The sequence below is a fragment of the Vidua chalybeata genome, chromosome 12, assembly GCF_026979565.1.
Source record: "Vidua chalybeata isolate OUT-0048 chromosome 12, bVidCha1 merged haplotype, whole genome shotgun sequence".
Classification (NCBI taxonomy): Eukaryota; Metazoa; Chordata; class Aves; order Passeriformes; family Viduidae; genus Vidua; species Vidua chalybeata.
In genome coordinates, this window is record NC_071541.1 from 17,092,215 (window position 1) to 17,108,194 (window position 15,980).

The following is a 15,980-nucleotide window of genomic DNA, read 5'->3' on the forward strand; positions in this document are numbered from 1 at the left end:
CAAGCATTCCGAGATGGACACACATATGACCTGGTGCAAAAAAGGCCCTAATCTTGATCAGGGCCTCAGAACAACACTGAGATATCCACAAACACCACAAAAGCTGACAATGATACGCACACGGCAGCCCCCAACACTACCACGTGGGATACCGTATCCCGAACCAGGGGCTGAGCATCCCAACCCCACAACCCACATCCCACTAGGGCATGAGGTTCTGATGGAGACACCGAGCCCACGGCACGCAGCTGCGGGCCCACAGCGCCAGGCCCCGCTGCTTCACGCCCCGCAGCGGGCCGCCCCCAGCCTCACTCTGTTCCTGAGCCAAAACAGACACAACAGACACACCACCCCCGCCCCCCCCCGCCGCCATCCTCATGGATCCCGCAGCCTCCCCTCCTCTACCCCGGGCAAGCCCACCCCGGGAGCCCCTCGGGACACTCCTCGCGCCTCTCACCCCACTGGGAGAGATCCCCTTTATCCCAGGCGATCCCCTTTATCTCCCGAGAGACCCTCATCACCTACTCCTCCTCTTCCTCCTCCCGCTCCGCCGCTCCCGCCTCGCACAGGCCCCACGGCCGCCACGGCGAGAACCCGGAACTTCCGGCTCCCTCCTCCCCCTCGGGCACCCAGAGGATGCTGGGAATTGTAGTCTCTATTGTCCCGTTCCTGCCGCCCCTTCTCAGGCGTGTCCTTGCGGCTCACGAACTACAACTCCTATGATCCCCCTTGGAGCGCACCGCCTACAACTCCCATGATGCCCCCCGGCGGGTCGCCGCGATGGCGGGGGTGTCGCCGCGGTCGGGGCCGGGACCGGCGGTAGGGCGGGAGGTCACCGCCCGCCGCCGGCTCCGAGCCCTTTTCCGACCCGCCTAGGCTGTGCCCAGGGGGCTGCAGGGCGGCCCCGGGAGGAGCCGCGGAGGTGGGTCCCTGCGCGTTGTCATTAAGAGGGGTCCTGGGCCTGGGTCGTGTCGGGGCTGCAGGACCGGTGACACCTCAGCGCTGAAGGGGGAGGGGTCGGGGTGGGTCCGTGCTGGGCCGGGAGGGTCCTGGGGTGAGTCTCGCCCACGGGAAGGTCAGCAGGGTGAGGAGGAAAGGTGAGGACGGGGCCCTGATCCACTCTCCGGCACCCTCCAGGGCTGTCACAGGATTTTAGTGGGGTATCTGACTCCCCCAGGTGCGGACGGGATCCCAGTAAGCTCCCCGGCACTCTGCAGGGCTGTCACGGGCTCCCCTAGATGAGGACAGAGTCCTTATCTGATCCCCAGTACTTTGCAGAGCTGTCACAGGGTTCTGTGGAGTAAGGGTTTAGCTCCCCAGGGGACCACAGAGCTTTGGCCAGTTCCCAAACACCCTCCAGAGCTGTCACAGGTTTGGGGGTGGGAGCTGCATGAACCCCCACAGGTAAGGACAGGGCCCTGATCCACCCCGGGGCTGTCACAGGACTCTGTGGGGGTGGTCTGGCTCCCCCAGGTGCAGCGTTAGTGGGATTGGATTTGGGAGCAGAAGGTGTGCCGGGATACAGAGCAGAGCCCGGGCTCATTGAGCTTCCCTAGCAGCCAGGTTCAGGGGCACAGGCTCCTAGCCAGCCTGGCCTGCCCTCCTGTTGCTTTTGCTTGTGCTCACTTTTGGGCTGGTTTTCCCCCAGGGAAGGGAGGAAGGAGTGGGCTGGAGGCATGGCTTCTGCTGGAGAGGGCACCCAGCTCCTGGGGTGGTGCCATATGTGCCAGCTCACAAGGAGTGTCACCAGCCTCGTCCCATGGCAGCCACCTAACCCGGTCCGAGGAGGGTCATAAACCCCTCCCTTTGCAAACACGAGGCCTCTGGGATCTCAGGTGTAGGGACAAGCCCCATGCAGGACCGTGTCCCTTCCCCCTCACTGCACAGGGAGACTGAGCAGCTTTCACGCGGGAAATCGGGGCCAAGCCTGGATGAAAGGTGCCATGGCCAGAGGCCTGGAAAGAGCTGGGGCTGCGTGAGAGAGGAAATCCTGCTGGATTAGAGCAGCTTTCCTGACATCTCACCAGGGCTCGGTGCTGCATGCTGAGCCAGCGGGATTGGGCCACGAGTGCTGGCCTGGCCCCGCTGGAGAACAGAGCATTTCAGGGCCTGCTTTGAAAGTGAGGGGACACAGGGGTGACACTGTGGGTCACATGCAGGTCCTGCCCCGAGGAATGGCTGCAGATGTCCATAAGAAGAAAAGCTGGGAAGTGCCCAATGGGTCCCTGGCGCCAGGAGATGGGCAACACGCAGAGAGGTCCGAGAGCCCCACGCCGGGGCTGGCACAGGGCACAGAGCCAGGTACGGAGCACAGCTCACCAAGGAGGGAAGCAAGGGGGGGAAAGAGCAGCTCCTCATGCGGGCTGGGACCTCCACAGCCCTGTGGGCAGGGGCAGATGGGCCCACTCACCACTAGCAGGACCCATACCCGCAGGGTGCTGTGGGATGGGGAGAGGAGGCAGGTCCCCTCTGCATCCTTCCCCCAGCATGAGGGACACAAGGACGGCTGCTGCATGGCCCATTGTTCCCAGGGGCGGGCCAGGAGGGAGCCATGTTCTTGCACACCCGCTCCTACGAGGACCTGACCAGTCCCGAGGACGGGGCGGCTGCGGCGCAGAGCCCGGAGGAGAGGCGGGGGGAGCCGGCCGAGCAGAGCAGCATGGAGCAGATCAGCAAGGACTTCAGCGAGCTGAGCACACAGCTCACGGGCATGGCCCTCGACCTGGAGGAGGAGATGAGGCCGGGCAAGGAGGGGAAGCTGGAGCCATCCCCGCAGACCACCCGCCGCGACTCGGTGCTGTCAGGGAAGGAGGAGGAGGACGTGACCATGGACGCCTGGCGCTTGCACCGGAAGCACGTCTTTGTGCTGAGCGAGGCGGGCAAGCCCGTGTACTCCCGCTATGGCTCTGAGGAGGCCCTGTCCAGCACCATGGGCGTCATGATGGCCCTGGTGTCCTTCCTGGAGGCTGAGAAAAACGCCATCCGGTCCATCCACGCAGGTACCGCCCTGGGGGGGAATGGGATGGGGGGGTCACGGCCTGCCCATCCATGCGCCTGCCACCATGGGCCATGTCCCTGGGGACAGATGAGTTGCTGGGGGAGGGGCTGCAGCCTGGCTGTAGCCCTGGGCAGCCAGGCTCACGGGTCTGCCCCCGGCCCGCCGGGGACTCCCTCCCAAGCAGATGGCTACAAGGTGGTCTTCGTGCGGAGGAGCCCGCTGGTGCTGGTGGCGGTGGCCCGCACCCGGCAGTCGGAGCAGGAGATTGCCCACGAGCTGCTCTACATCTACTACCAGATTCTGAGCCTGCTCACCTGGACCCAGCTCAACCACATCTTCCAGCAGAAGCAGAACTATGACCTGCGCCGGCTCCTGGCTGGCTCCGAGCGCATCACCGACAACCTGCTGGACCTCATGGCCCACGACCCCAGCTTCCTGATGGGCGCCGTGCGCTGCCTGCCCCTGGCCGCCAGTGTCCGGGACGCTGTCAGCAGCAGCCTGCAGCAGGCCAAGGCCAAGAGCCTGGTCTTCTCCATTCTACTGTCTGGGAACCAGCTGGTGTCTCTCGTGAGGAAGAAGGATCAGTTCCTTCACCCCATTGACCTCCATCTGCTCTTCAACCTCATCAGCTCTTCTTCCTCTTTCCGGGAGGGTGAAGCCTGGACTCCCATTTGCCTCCCTAAGTTCAACTCCAGCGGTTTCTTCCACGCCCACATCTCCTACTTGGAGCAGGAGATGGACCTGTGCCTGCTGCTGGTCTCCACTGACCGTGAGGACTTCTTCACCGTGTCCGACTGCAAGCGGCGCTTCCAGGAGCGCCTGCGGCGGCGGGGGGTGCACCACGCTCTGCAGGAGGCCCTGCGCACCCCCTTCTACAGCGTCGCCCAGGTGGGCATCCCTGACCTCCGGCACTTCATCTACAAGTCCAAGAGCTCCGGGCTCTTCACCAGGTGAGGCCCCGGGGAAGCACTGGGCCAAGGCCGTGGCACGGGCCAAGCCCCTTCTTCAGTGGGTTAATGGGGTGCTGTGTTCCTGCAGCCCCGAGATTGAGGCTCCCTACGTGCAGGAGGAGGAGAAAGAGAGGCTCTTGGGGCTTTACCAGTACCTGCACAGTCGGGCCCACAACTCCTCACGGCCCCTGAAGAACATCTATTTCACAGGCCCCCGTGAAAACCTCCTGGCATGGGTAAGGCTGTTGGTGGGGTTTGGTGAGCCTGTCTTTTCTGGTCCTGCGTGGTAGGGAAAGGGGGTGGTAACACTACACAGCACCAGCTCCGTGGTCCCCAGGGAGGACCCCAGCCTGTGCATGGTCCTTTTGAAGGTGAGCCTGCCCCTGTGTGAGGGTGGGACAGGCAGGGGTAGCAGTGGGAGCTGGCGAATTCCAGCACCAAGGGCTGTGCCATGCCCTGTCGTGAACTCAGTGCTGTGGAGAATACCCACTGTGGGGCAAACTCCAGGGTTTAGTTCTCCCACTTCTGAGAAAACCAGATGCCACCCATTTAGGATACCCCACTGCCACTTTGTGTCCCTGCACTGGAGCCCCTCTGCCCGTTGCTGGTAGCCCATGGCGGGGAAGATGGAGTGCCAGCCTCAAGTGGGGCACAGTCCTGTTTCCCAGCATGTGTCCTGTTCCTTCTCCCAGGTAACCAATGCCTTTGAGCTCTACGTATGCTACAGTCCCCTGGGGACCAAGGCCGGTGCCATCAATGCTGTCAACAAGCTCATGAAGTGGATCCGCAAGGAGGAAGACCGACTCTTCATCCTCACGCCTCAGACGTACTGATGGGCATCACCCAGGGCATGGAGCCAGCTGGGAGAGCCCCCGCTGTGCTGGGGAGCCCATTCCCAGGGATTCCCGGGCTGTGTGTCCAGGGGAGAGGGCATGCTGGGACCCCAGAGCACAGGGAAACGCCACCTGCGGGACTGTCCAACCTGGTTGGTAGAGATGGGGTGCACAGGGAAAGGGAAGGGGATGAACAAGACTTTCTCTCAGCTGCAGGCAGTGCCCCAGCTGGGGGGCCTGCTCTTCCTTCACAGTCCCCAGCTCCATCCCTTGTTGTGGGGGTCCTGGAGTGAGGCTGCTGGTACCCCAGGTTACTAGAGGGGAGCAGAGCCCCAGGATCCTGCTCCCTGTGCCTGGCACCTCCCTTCTCTGACTTCCTGTGGCTGTGCCAAGGGTGGGGGTCTCCAGGGGAGATGTGGCAGCACTCAGGGGAGCCCTGTGTTGTTGTGCCCGCAGATGGCGGGTGACACCGTCTAGGGGAGGGACAGGGCTGGCCTGGGGCACACGCTGCTCCTCTCCCTGCCTTGGGGGATCTGGATCCCCCGAGTGCCAGGGAGCGTCTGCAGTCCTGGAGCAGGTTTGCCCCCTTGGCATCTGTATGAGCCTGGACCCTTCCCACTGTGGCTGTGAAAAGGATATCTGTCCCTGGGGATGCTGGCAGGCAGGATGGGTCAGCCTGCCCCAGCTGGGACAGCAGGGTCCTGCCCACCTCACCACAGGGACACAGAGCAGCTCCAGAGAGCTGAGGTGTTCGTCAGGGTGCTTGTGGGCTCATGGTTCTGGCTGTGGGTAATGGATCCTAAAGGGGCAGCTCAAGCACATCTCCTTGGAGACCCCCCCAGTACAGGGCCATGGTGCTTCCCAGCCCATGGAGAGTTTTCCCCTTGGCACGGGAGCACCCGTCCCCCAAACCCAGCCCCTCAGCCAGCTGCGCTGAGCTTCCTGCACCTCCCTGACCGCCCCAGGCACTGGTGTGGGGCTGAGCACCTGTGAACGGCCCAACTCCGTGTTTTGGGGCTGTCTGAATAGTGCTGGAATAGGTGTCTGAGGAGGGGCAGAGCCATCAGGGTGACACCCCGGCACAGAGGGAGCTGGGAAAGATCCGGCAGGGCTAGCACAGGGGTCTGCTCCTGTATTTATGCTCCTGCCAGAGTGTAATCGCTTGTCTTTGCTCATAAACATTATCTGGACCCTAAGTTAAGTCTTGTCACATTCCTGTGTGTTCAGTGGAGTGGGGGGATGACCAAGCTGGGCAGGAAGTTTGTTCCAAGTTTTGGTACGGTGCAGTCCAGCCCCGGGGATCTGCTGGGAGCCAGGAAAGCTGCCTGGGAGTGGTGCAGGGCTGCCGGGGTTGTGCTGGCAGGAGGCGGCGCTGGCTGGATATTGGGAGCGGCAAAATCCCCGGGCTGAGCTGGCCACGGCCAGCTCATGTCGAAACCGAGCAGAGGCACAGCTGGAGGAAGGAGCTGTTGGGTAAGGCCGGGAGCCAGCGGAACTGCCGGGCCTTGCACAACACGGGGCGGGAGCCTGGGAGGGCTGGAGCTGGCCAGGCGGCAGGCACAGCCTCTCCTGGGACCAAAGTCCTCAGCACCCCGCTCACCTGGAGGAAAGGTCCATGTGCAAACCTGGGGTTCATGGGCCTAGCATCTGAGGGCAGCAGGGCACTTGGAGGGCAAATCCATGTATGGATCGGGATGTAAAGAATCTTCCCCCATCCCTGTGAACAGCAGTCACTCACAGAGGTGCTGGCACCTCCTGCCGCTGCGGGTAGCCAGAGAGGAAAGGGACATGAGACACAGAATGGGCACAACAGAAATAACCCTCAAAGCTGCCCTGGCAAAGCTGTGGCTCTCCCAGCCCTGCTCTTTTCTCCCAGCTAAGAACTCCGACGCTGAGCCTGCCGCAGCCCTCAAGGCTGCCCTGTTGGCCTGGAAGCGAGCAGAGAACGCGGTGCCACCGCGGGAACTGTGAGGAAGCGGCAGTTTCGATTCTATATGTCAGACAGGCAGCTGTCCCTATGGCAGCGGGGCTGGGGGCTGCGGCCGAGGGGCCAACGGGTACCGACATGCAGGACCCCACTCGTACCCAGGGATGCTGCTGGCAGCCACCGCCCAGCCACGGGGATCCCCCGACGGCCACCCGGACCTGCAGCGAGCAACCGAGGCAGTGTGCCAGCCCTGCGCCCGTGTTCCGATCAGCGGCCCCGACTCACACCCGTGCGCCTCTTGGGCACCGTGCCCAGCCGTGCCTGTCACCCCGGCAGTGCCCAGCCACTCTCCGGGTATCACGATCTCCTTGTTCCCCAGAACACCCTCCTTCCCCCGGGCTGCGTGTGCCGGTGCCGGCCCCCGGGGAGCCCCAGGCGGCGCGGGGGCAGGACCCGCCCTCCCCGTTCCGCCCTGTCCCGTCCCGCCTCGCCTGCTCCGTCCCGGCCCCTCTCCGCTCCGCCCTGTCCCGGCACCGCACGGCACGGCAGCGCCCAGGTGAGCGCCCTGCCGCCCGGCACCGCTCGGATCGGACCGGACCGGACGGATGGGGCGGGGGCAGCCGGAGCCAGGGGAGATCCCGGACCTGGTGAGCTGCGGCGGGGCCGGGGGTGGAGGTCGGGAGTAGTTCGGGGTCCCAGTCCCGGGAGGGTGGCGGAGGCCTTGTACTCGTCCCACAAGATCCTCAGTCCCCGTTGCTGTCCCAGGGGCTGGCGGGGTCCCTATCCCAGTCCCCGGAATGGGTCATTGCAGGGCAGAGATGCCCCAGGGTGACAGGCAGCGTCTGTAGGTGGCAGAAGGCAGGATTTGTCCCTCTGCCACAGGCAGCTTGGCATCACCTCCTACTCATGGTATTTCGGAAGAGGTTTGATGTGACTGATCCTCCCTCGGCACTACCCATCATCATCTGGCCCTTGGGAAACCTGGCAGCCCCAGATGACACCTGACTGTGGCTGTGCCTGGGTCCTCACCTAAAATAAGTGGGTAAAACCATTTTTTTTTTATTTTGGCAGATGCAATGGTGGCCCATCCTCCATGTGTTCTGAGCCTGCTGGGTGCTGAGCACCGTCGATAACCAGTGGCACTGCACAGCATGGGCCTGTTGTGCTGTGTGTGCCTCTGGCTGCTGCTCGCCCTGGCCCTGCTGGATGCCGGTGCCTGGCAGTGTCCCCGCATCCCTTACAGCTCCACCAGGAACTTCTCCATCCCCTACACACTGCCCAGCCTCGATGCTGGCAGCCCCATCCAGAATGTTGCTGTCTTCACTGACTCCGACAGCCCAGTCGCTGCCTTTGTGGCCGTCCGCAACCGCATCCTTTTGGTCAGCCCCGAGCTGCACCTGCTCTCCGTCCTTATCACCGGCCCAGTGGGCAGTGCCAAGTGTGAGATCTGTCGCCTGTGCCCAGCTACCACAGATGGCCCTGAGGACACAGACAATGTCCTGTTGCTGCTGGACCCATTGGAGCCATGGCTGTACAGCTGTGGCACGGCACAGCATGGGCTGTGCTATCAGCACCAGCTGGAGGTGCAGGACGGTAAGGTGGCCATCACAGCCACACACTGCCTGTACTCGGCCATGGGCAACAGCCCTGCCTTCTGCCCTGACTGTGTGGTCAGCCCACTGGGGACCAGTGCCACTGTGGTGGCCACCTCCTACGCCTCTGTCTTCTACCTCGGCTCCACCATCAACAGCAGTGTGGCAGCAGGGTACAGCCCACAGTCGGTGTCCATCCGACGCCTGAAGGGCACTTTGAATGGCTTTTCAAATGACTTCCAGTGGCTGACGGTGCTGCCACAATACCGCAACAACTACACCATCCGCTATGTGCACTCCTTTGCCGACGGGGACCACGTGTACTTCCTGACGGTGCAGCCGGAACGGCCGGGATCAGCAGTGTACCACACGCGCCTGGCGCGGCTCAGCACCCACGAGCGTGACCTCCGCCACTACCGCGAGCTCGTCCTCGACTGCCGCTTTGAGTCCAAGCGCCGGCGCCGGCGCAGCGGCGAGGAGGATGCTGAGAGGGACATCGCCTACAACGTGCTGCAGGCAGCCCACGCTGCCCGCCCTGGTGCACGCCTGGCCCGCGACCTCGGCATCAACGACACCGACACGGTGCTCTTCGGTGCCTTTGCCGAGAGCCGGCCGGAGAGCCGAGTGCCACAGGAGAACTCGGCTGTCTGCGCCTTCCCCCTCCGCCTCCTCAATCAGGCCATGGAGGAGGGCATGAAGAAGTGCTGCGGCACCGGGCACCAGCCACTGCTGCGGGGGCTCAGTTTCTTCCAGCCGGTGGAGTACTGCCCACACAATGTGAGTGCTCCACCCTGCGCCGCATCCGGCCCAGGGACCCTGGGGGGTGGCTGGGATGTGAGAAAGTGGGTTCAGGAGCTGGGAAACACTGGTGTAGTGGGATGGATGGTGGGGTGGGGCAGGGCAGAGCAGGGGGAGAGCGGCATCACCCAGGTGTGAGTCAGCCCAGCAGCCACCCACCACCTACTGCAGGGGATGCTGTGTTCTGGCAGCCCTGGCTGCACCAAGGAGGCTGGGTGAGGGCAGGGATCTGTTGAGCCCCCCACCTCACTGGTACATGTGCCAGCATATGGGCACACTGCCACATGTCATGCCTTGGGCCAATTCTTCTCCTGGTACGGCCTCCCCAGCAGCTTCAACTCCAGTCCCCGTGGTGACTGTCCTGGACCCCAGCCACCCTCTCCAGCTTGTTTATGTGGGGGGGGGGGTGGGCAGGAAAGCCACAGAGCCTTAGTGCCTCGCAGGCTGGATGTGTGAGGTACGGGCTGCTCCTGCCTTGTCCCCCAGGCCCAGCCACCGCCTTCTCTGGGCAAATAAACCGCAGGCGGAAGTGCAATTAGTCACCGGGGTTCCTCGTCTGCCACAGCCGCGGGGCAGGAACACCGTGTCCCAGGTACAAGCCCCAGCACGGCCAAGATGCAGATGGGTGGGCACCCTGGCAGGGCCCCCTCGTCCCAGCACATGACACGAGCTTTGGTGTCTTCAGCCAGGCTCAGGGCAAGGTGCAGCCAAATCCCCTCCTCTTCCCACACAGAGCAGACAGCTCACTGCTGCTGACTCACGCTGTGGCAGGAGAAACTCAGAGGGGACCCCAGCCCCTCTGCATTGGGGGCGTCAAGTGGGGACGCCATGGCTCCTGGTGTCCCTCTTCAGCCCCTTGCTGAGCTCCAGGGGTCAGGGAAGACTGGGGTTGGAGTGAGCATTCTGTGGTGCCAGCACGAATAACTATATCCAGATGGGATGGGAGGGGAGGGCAGGATCTGACGCCACATGGGGGACTGAGGGAGGGCCTGCTGATGTGGTTTTTTCTCCAAAATTTTCCCAGCCTGGAGGGGAACTTAAGCAATCTAGTGCTGCTGCAAAATATCACAGATCAAGCTGGTGCCTACCTGTGAGGGTGTGGGAGTCGGGGTGGCAGGGCCAGCTCCAAGTCACCCACCCCATGTTCGGCCACAGGTGAACCTCTCAGCACCGGTGGTCAACACCAGCTGCTGGGATCAGCCCACCCTCATCCCTGCTGCCTCCCACAAAGTGGACCTGTTCAACGGGCAGCTGACAGGTGTTCTCCTCACCTCCCTCTTCGTCACCGCCATGGGAGATGTCACTGTGGCCCACCTGGGCACAGCAGAAGGACGCATTTTCCAGGTGGGATGGGGGGTCGGGTGGAATGTCAGGTCCTGGCAGGCTGTGGGGTATGCTCAGCCCGCTGCTCTGCCCTGCTGCAGATGGTGCTCCAGCGCTCCAGCTCCTACCTTCTGACCTTGTCCAACTTCTCCCTGGGAGAGCCGGGGCCAGTGCGAGGTGCCATGGGGCTGCAAAGCCACTCGCTGTTCTTCACTGCTGGCACCAAGGTGAGTGGGGGGTCTGCGGGGCATGGGGTGGGCATGGAGCTCCATGTGTCCGCCTCACCTCCACTCTCCATCCCCAGGTGTGGCTCCTGAATGTCACTGGCCCTGGCTGCCGCCACTTCTCCACGTGCCAGCGCTGCCTGCGGGCTGAGCGCTTCATGGGCTGTGGCTGGTGTGGGGATGGGTGCAGGCGCCGCCACGAGTGCACCGGCCACTGGGTCCAGGACAGCTGCCCACCCGTCCTCACCGACGTAGGTCTGCGCTGCCGTGCCCCTGCTCCTCACACCTCCCAAGCACTCGGATGGGGAGGGACATGGCAAATGGGGTGGCATGTGGTGGGACCCCCTGCCTGGGATGGATGTTGTGTTCCTCAGAGAAGAGTATTTCTGGACCCGCAACAGTCACTGGACTTTGGGGGCTTGGGGTGACACGGGTGCCTCTCCCACAGTTCCATCCCCGGAGTGCCCCACTGCGGGGTCGGACACGGGTGACACTCTGTGGAATGACCTTCCGCTCCCACTTGGACCCCGACCCCAGCCGCAGCCCCCGCGGTGCCTACCGGGTGGCAGTGGGACGGCGAGGCTGCACCGTGCTGCCGGGGGAGAGCGAGAGCTACAGGTGTGCAGCGGTGCTGGGAGAGAACAGCAGCTGAGAGGGGTCTGGGGCTGCCCCCCGGCCTGGGGCTGATCTCCCATCACTGTCCCGCAGACCCCTGCCCACCTCGCGCCGCAAGGAGTTTGTGGATGTGCTGGTGTGTGAGCTGGAGCCGGGGGGGCCGGCAGCGGTGGGGGGCCCAGCCGACGTGGTGCTCACTGTGGAGGAGCCCGCCAGACCCTCTGGCTTCCGGGTCTACGGCTCTGCCACCCTCGGCGGCTTCGTCTTCGTGGTATGGTTCCACACTGGCAGTGCCCCTGGAAGGGTCGGGGGGGTTTGGCTCGCTCACCCGTCCCACTGACCCCATCTCTGCTCAGGAGCCCCACGTCAGTGCCCTGCACCCCCCGTTTGGCCCTCGGGGGGGTGGCACCCACCTCTCACTCCATGGCAAACACCTCTCGGCAGGGAGCAGCTGGCAGGTGATGGTCAATGGCTCCGAGTGTGCCCTGACTGGGCAGCCCAGGTACAACCCTGCCCTGCACGTGGCACAGCAGGGCCCCGAGCACGGGACGGGCACGGGGAGCCCCTGCAGTGCCACTGTCCCCCCAGCCACGGCTGTCTTGTCTCCAGGCAGGGCAATGGGACAATCCAATGCACGGCTCCCGCCGCTGGTGGCCTGGGCGCAGCCCGGGTAGCCCTGTGGATCGATGGGGAGGAGTTCCCGGCCCCCGTGCCCTTCCAGTACCGCCCTGACCCCACCGTATCCGCCATCGTCCCCAGCTGCAGCTATGAGTGAGTGCGTGGGCTCCCTTCCCCTGGGTGAGGGGACAGCCCTGTCCCGCCACTGCCATGGCTGGGCAGGAGGAGGTGCTGGGAATTGCAGGCACCCTGGGGACCATGTGCACCCCGGGGAACCTGATCCCTGCCCACTGTAGGGGCTCGCTGCTCACCATTGTCGGCACCCACCTGGACTCCGTGTACCGCGCCAGGATCCGCTTTGAAGCCGGTGGTGTGATTACCCAAGCCACAGTAAGCACCGGGGTGTGGGGCCATCGCTCCCGGCCCTGCCCACCCCACCGCAATCCCCTGGGCACACTCCGAGCCGGTGCTCAGCATCTCCTTGCCCACAGGAGTGTAAGAACCCGCTGGCACCAGATCGGCTGCTGTGCCACAGCCCAGCCTTCCCCTTCGAGAGCAAGGTGGAGGTGGTGCTGGGGAACCTGAGCGTGCTGCTGGACGGCGCCGACGGCCGCTGGCTGTTCCGCCTCCGCTACTACTCCCGGCCCAAGGTCTTCCCCTTGAAGCAGGAGGGCAGGCGGCTCCGCCTCAAGCCCGGCGACGATGAGATCGAGGTGCACGTACGTGGGGCAGTGGGTGAGCCAGAGTAAGGGGTCCCACTGACAGGACCCCCGAGCTCACAGTGCTCTGTCTGGGCAGCAACTGGGGCTGGACGCCGTGGCCACCTGCATGAACATCACCATGACGGTGGGGGGCCAGGACTGCCACCCCAACGTCCTGAAGAACGAGGTGACGTGCCGCCTGCCCCGCGAGCTGCGCCTGCCCCCCGCTGGGGCCCCCGTGGAGGTAGGAACCCCCCGGGTGGGCAACCACCCGCCCCAGTCTCCCCCACCCTATCCCTGCTTAGCCCCTGATCCTCCAGATCTGTGTGAACGGAGCCTGTGAGGCGCTGGGCTGGGTTCTGTCCCCCCCCACATCGCTGGACCTGGCCGCCAGCCTGGCTCTGGGCACCGGCATCACCTTCCTGGTCTGCTGCGTCCTGGCTGCCGTGCTGTTCCGCTGGCGCTGGAAGAAGGGGCGGGGTGAGTGCCGTGCTCGCCGGGCACTCTGATGCCCCTAGACCCTGCCACGCCACCCCCTACCCACCCCATCGCTGCCTGCAGGTACGGAGAACCTGGAGCTACTGGCACAGCCCGGCCGCAGCGAGCCCCCTGTCACCACCCAGCGCCCCGGCGTCGACTACAGAGAGGTGCTGGGTAAGTGGGTGTCACTGGTGGGTGGCGGGGTGCTGGGTGCTGCCAGCCCTCACCCCGCCTCTGCCTGTCCCGGCAGTGCTGAACACAGCGGGCACTCGCGGCCCCGTGGGGCCCCGCACACGAGTCACCAGTGCCGGTGCCAATGGCAGTGCTGGTGCTGGCGCAGCGGGCGGCGGATCCCCCATGCCCCTGCTCAGGGCCACATCCTGCTGCCTGGAGGATCTGCGGCCGGAGCTGCTGGAGGAAGTGAAGGACATCCTCATCCCCGAGGAGCGGCTCGTCACCCACCGCCACCAGGTCATCGGCAAAGGTGACTCTTTGGCGCCTCGATTTGGCTGTGGTGTCACCTGCCCGGTGTGTGTGGTGCCAGCTTTGTGCCACTCGTCCCTGCAGGGCACTTTGGCAGCGTCTACCATGGCACCTACACGGACCCGCTGCTGGGGGACCTCCACTGCGCTGTCAAGTCCCTGCACCGTGAGTAGCTCCCCCTCCCGTGCGTGCTCCCATGGCGCAGCAGCGGAATGGCCACAGCTCAGCTCTCCGCAGGCATCACGGACCTGGAGGAGGTGGAGGAGTTCTTGCGCGAGGGCATCCTCATGAAGAGCTTCCACCACCCTCAGGTGCTCTCGCTGCTGGGGGTGTGCCTGCCCCGCCACGGGCTGCCCCTTGTCGTCCTGCCCTACATGCGCCACGGGGACCTGCGCCAGTTCATCCGCACCCAGGAGCGGGTAGGGGGTACCCCAAGGGGGGTGGGCGGTGATGGGTGCCAAGGTCTCCATGCTCACTGCTCCCATCTCGCAGAGCCCCACAGTGAAGGAGCTCATTGGCTTCGGGCTGCAGGTGGCCCTGGGCATGGAGTACCTGGCCCAGAAGAAGTTTGTGCATCGGGACCTGGCAGCCAGGAACTGCATGTAAGTGTGCCTGTGCCCTCCAGACCTCCACTACAGGGTAACCGCCTGGGTCTGGGGGTGCCCAGGAGTCCCCACCTCGACCTGGTGTCCTGCAGGCTGGACGAGACGCTGACAGTAAAGGTGGCTGACTTTGGGCTGGCGCGGGACGTGTTTGGCAAGGAGTACTACAGCATCCAGCAGCACCGCCATGCCAAGCTGCCTGTCAAGTGGATGGCACTGGAGAGCCTCCAGACCCAAAAATTCACCACAAAGTCTGATGTGGTAGGCATGGCTCTCCCTCCCCGTCCCATCCCCCATCTCCATCCTACCTGTGCGCCCATGGCAGCTCTCTTCTTGGCAGTGGTCCTTTGGGGTCCTCATGTGGGAGCTGCTGACACGTGGGGCATCGCCGTACGCCGGGGTGGACCCCTACGACATGGCCCACTACCTGCTGCAGGGGAGACGCCTGCCACAGCCCTCTCACTGCCCTGACACCCTGTGAGTGCAGCTGGGGGTGGGCAGGGGGCAGGGGTTGTCCTGGGGGGCTGCCGGCACTGACTGGGGTGTCGGTGCAGGTACAGGGTGATGCTGAGCTGCTGGGCGCCGGCGCCCGAGGAGAGACCGTCCTTCACCGGGCTGGTGGGTGAGCTGGAGCGTGTCCTGGCCACGCTGGATGGTGAGCACTATGTCAACCTGACTGTCACCTACACCAGCCTGGACTGGGGTCCTCCCTTTCCCCCTGCTCCCCCGGGGCAGCTGCCTGATAGCGAGGATGAGGATAAACATAATGAGGAGGAAGAAGAAGAGAAGGAAGAGGAGGAGGATGACAACACATCTGTGTGCTGATGGGATTCCCTGCACCATGGGGTCTCCCAGACTCCCATATACCATAGGCAGGCTCCCCTGAGGAGGGATGCAGTGTGCAGCCAGATGCTATGGGGCACCCTCCCTATGGGATGGGTGCTGGGAGGCAGCTGGGTGCTGTGGAGTGCTCTCCCACGGCTCACACCCAGACCCTGCTGGCTGCTCCCCAGGATTGGTCCCACACCACAGGATGCTGGGGGCTCAGTCCTGTGCTGGCTGGGTGGTGTGAGGCTCAGCCCCACAGTGATGAGTCTGTGCTCTGGGGTTGGGGGCTCAGTCCCATAGCAAATGGGTGCTGTGGGGCCCCATACCCAGGCTGTTGGGCCTGGCCTTCCCAGTGCTCCCGTGGAGTTTCCAGCCTCTTGGCTGCTCAAATCACTCATTAAAACCTAATTATATTTTTTCCCTGGCTGGGGCTGTGTCTTTGAGAGGGCTATGCCCCAGGTTGGCAGCATCCTCGTGCCCCTGCATGGGTGAGGTGTCTCCCCACCTGCTCTTGGGGCACCCGCCTCATGTGAGGCACTGAGGAGGGGACACCCACTGTTGCTGTGACAGTGAAAGGAGGGCATCTGCACAATGGTGCTGCTGTGGCCACCCTGGAACCATCCTCCACTGCCTGCCCCGTTCCGGGGCCCCGCTCTGCACCCTATGTCCCACCATGGCCCTCTGACCTTGGGATGTCTAGGAGGTTTTTGCTAAAAGTCCTCCTCCCAGCCACATCTGGCCTGTGGCCAGGGTGGCTGTGAGGCACAAGGCATGTGAGGAGTACCATGCTGCTGGACGTGGGATGACGATGCCCCTGCAGTCCTGGCACATGGGCCATGCTACCCCAGGATTCGTGGCACGATGGATGCCTGGGGCATGGAATTGCAGTGCCCATGGGGTCATGATGCTCCTGGGATGATAGGTGGCCAGGCATCAGATCAGGATGCTCTTGGGGTTGTGGGTGCCCAGCCATGGGATCCTGGAGCCCAGGGCATGGGATTACAGTGT

General features: G+C 64.1%; 3 protein-coding genes across 7 annotated transcripts in view; 2 read left to right on the forward strand and 1 right to left on the reverse strand.

Moving 5' to 3' along the window:
* RBM6 (RNA binding motif protein 6) overlaps positions 1–591 on the reverse strand; it is a 58,000-nt gene extending 57,409 nt beyond the window's left edge. Inside the window, exon 1 of one of the 2 annotated variants that reach the window (XM_053953713.1) lies at positions 526–591. The gene's annotated coding sequence lies outside the window, so the exon portion shown is untranslated. Of the gene's footprint in view, positions 1–521 lie in introns of both variants that reach the window. The other variant, XM_053953712.1, reaches the window with a different exon arrangement.
* A 136-nt stretch (positions 592–727) lies between these two features.
* Positions 728–5,977, forward strand: MON1A (MON1 homolog A, secretory trafficking associated). 2 transcript variants are annotated; one of them, XM_053954082.1, is made up of 6 exons: positions 728–922; positions 2,160–2,301; positions 2,532–2,999; positions 3,180–3,948; positions 4,037–4,184; positions 4,641–5,977. In XM_053954082.1, exons 2-6 carry the CDS (start codon positions 2,175–2,177, stop codon positions 4,779–4,781), a joined length of 1,653 nt encoding a protein of 550 aa, XP_053810057.1. In that variant the 5' UTR covers positions 728–922; positions 2,160–2,174; the 3' UTR covers positions 4,782–5,977. The 2 variants fall into 2 exon arrangements, with proteins under 2 accessions (XP_053810057.1, XP_053810058.1); XM_053954083.1 differs by having other exon boundaries at positions 730–922; positions 3,183–3,948.
* Positions 5,978–7,266: 1,289 nt separating this feature from the next.
* Positions 7,267–15,394, forward strand: MST1R (macrophage stimulating 1 receptor). 3 transcript variants are annotated; one of them, XM_053954064.1, is made up of 21 exons: positions 7,267–7,355; positions 7,780–9,077; positions 10,254–10,442; positions 10,523–10,648; positions 10,726–10,896; positions 11,094–11,263; positions 11,354–11,531; positions 11,617–11,762; positions 11,870–12,031; positions 12,175–12,268; positions 12,370–12,597; positions 12,677–12,823; positions 12,900–13,059; positions 13,141–13,233; positions 13,310–13,543; positions 13,627–13,707; positions 13,780–13,961; positions 14,035–14,144; positions 14,240–14,405; positions 14,485–14,621; positions 14,699–15,394. In XM_053954064.1, exons 2-21 carry the CDS (start codon positions 7,860–7,862, stop codon positions 14,967–14,969), a joined length of 4,263 nt encoding a protein of 1,420 aa, XP_053810039.1. In that variant the 5' UTR covers positions 7,267–7,355; positions 7,780–7,859; the 3' UTR covers positions 14,970–15,394. The 3 variants fall into 3 exon arrangements, with proteins under 3 accessions (XP_053810039.1, XP_053810040.1, XP_053810041.1); XM_053954065.1 differs by having other exon boundaries at positions 12,370–12,591; XM_053954066.1 differs by lacking the exon at positions 10,254–10,442.
* Positions 15,395–15,980: the final 586 nt, after the last annotated feature.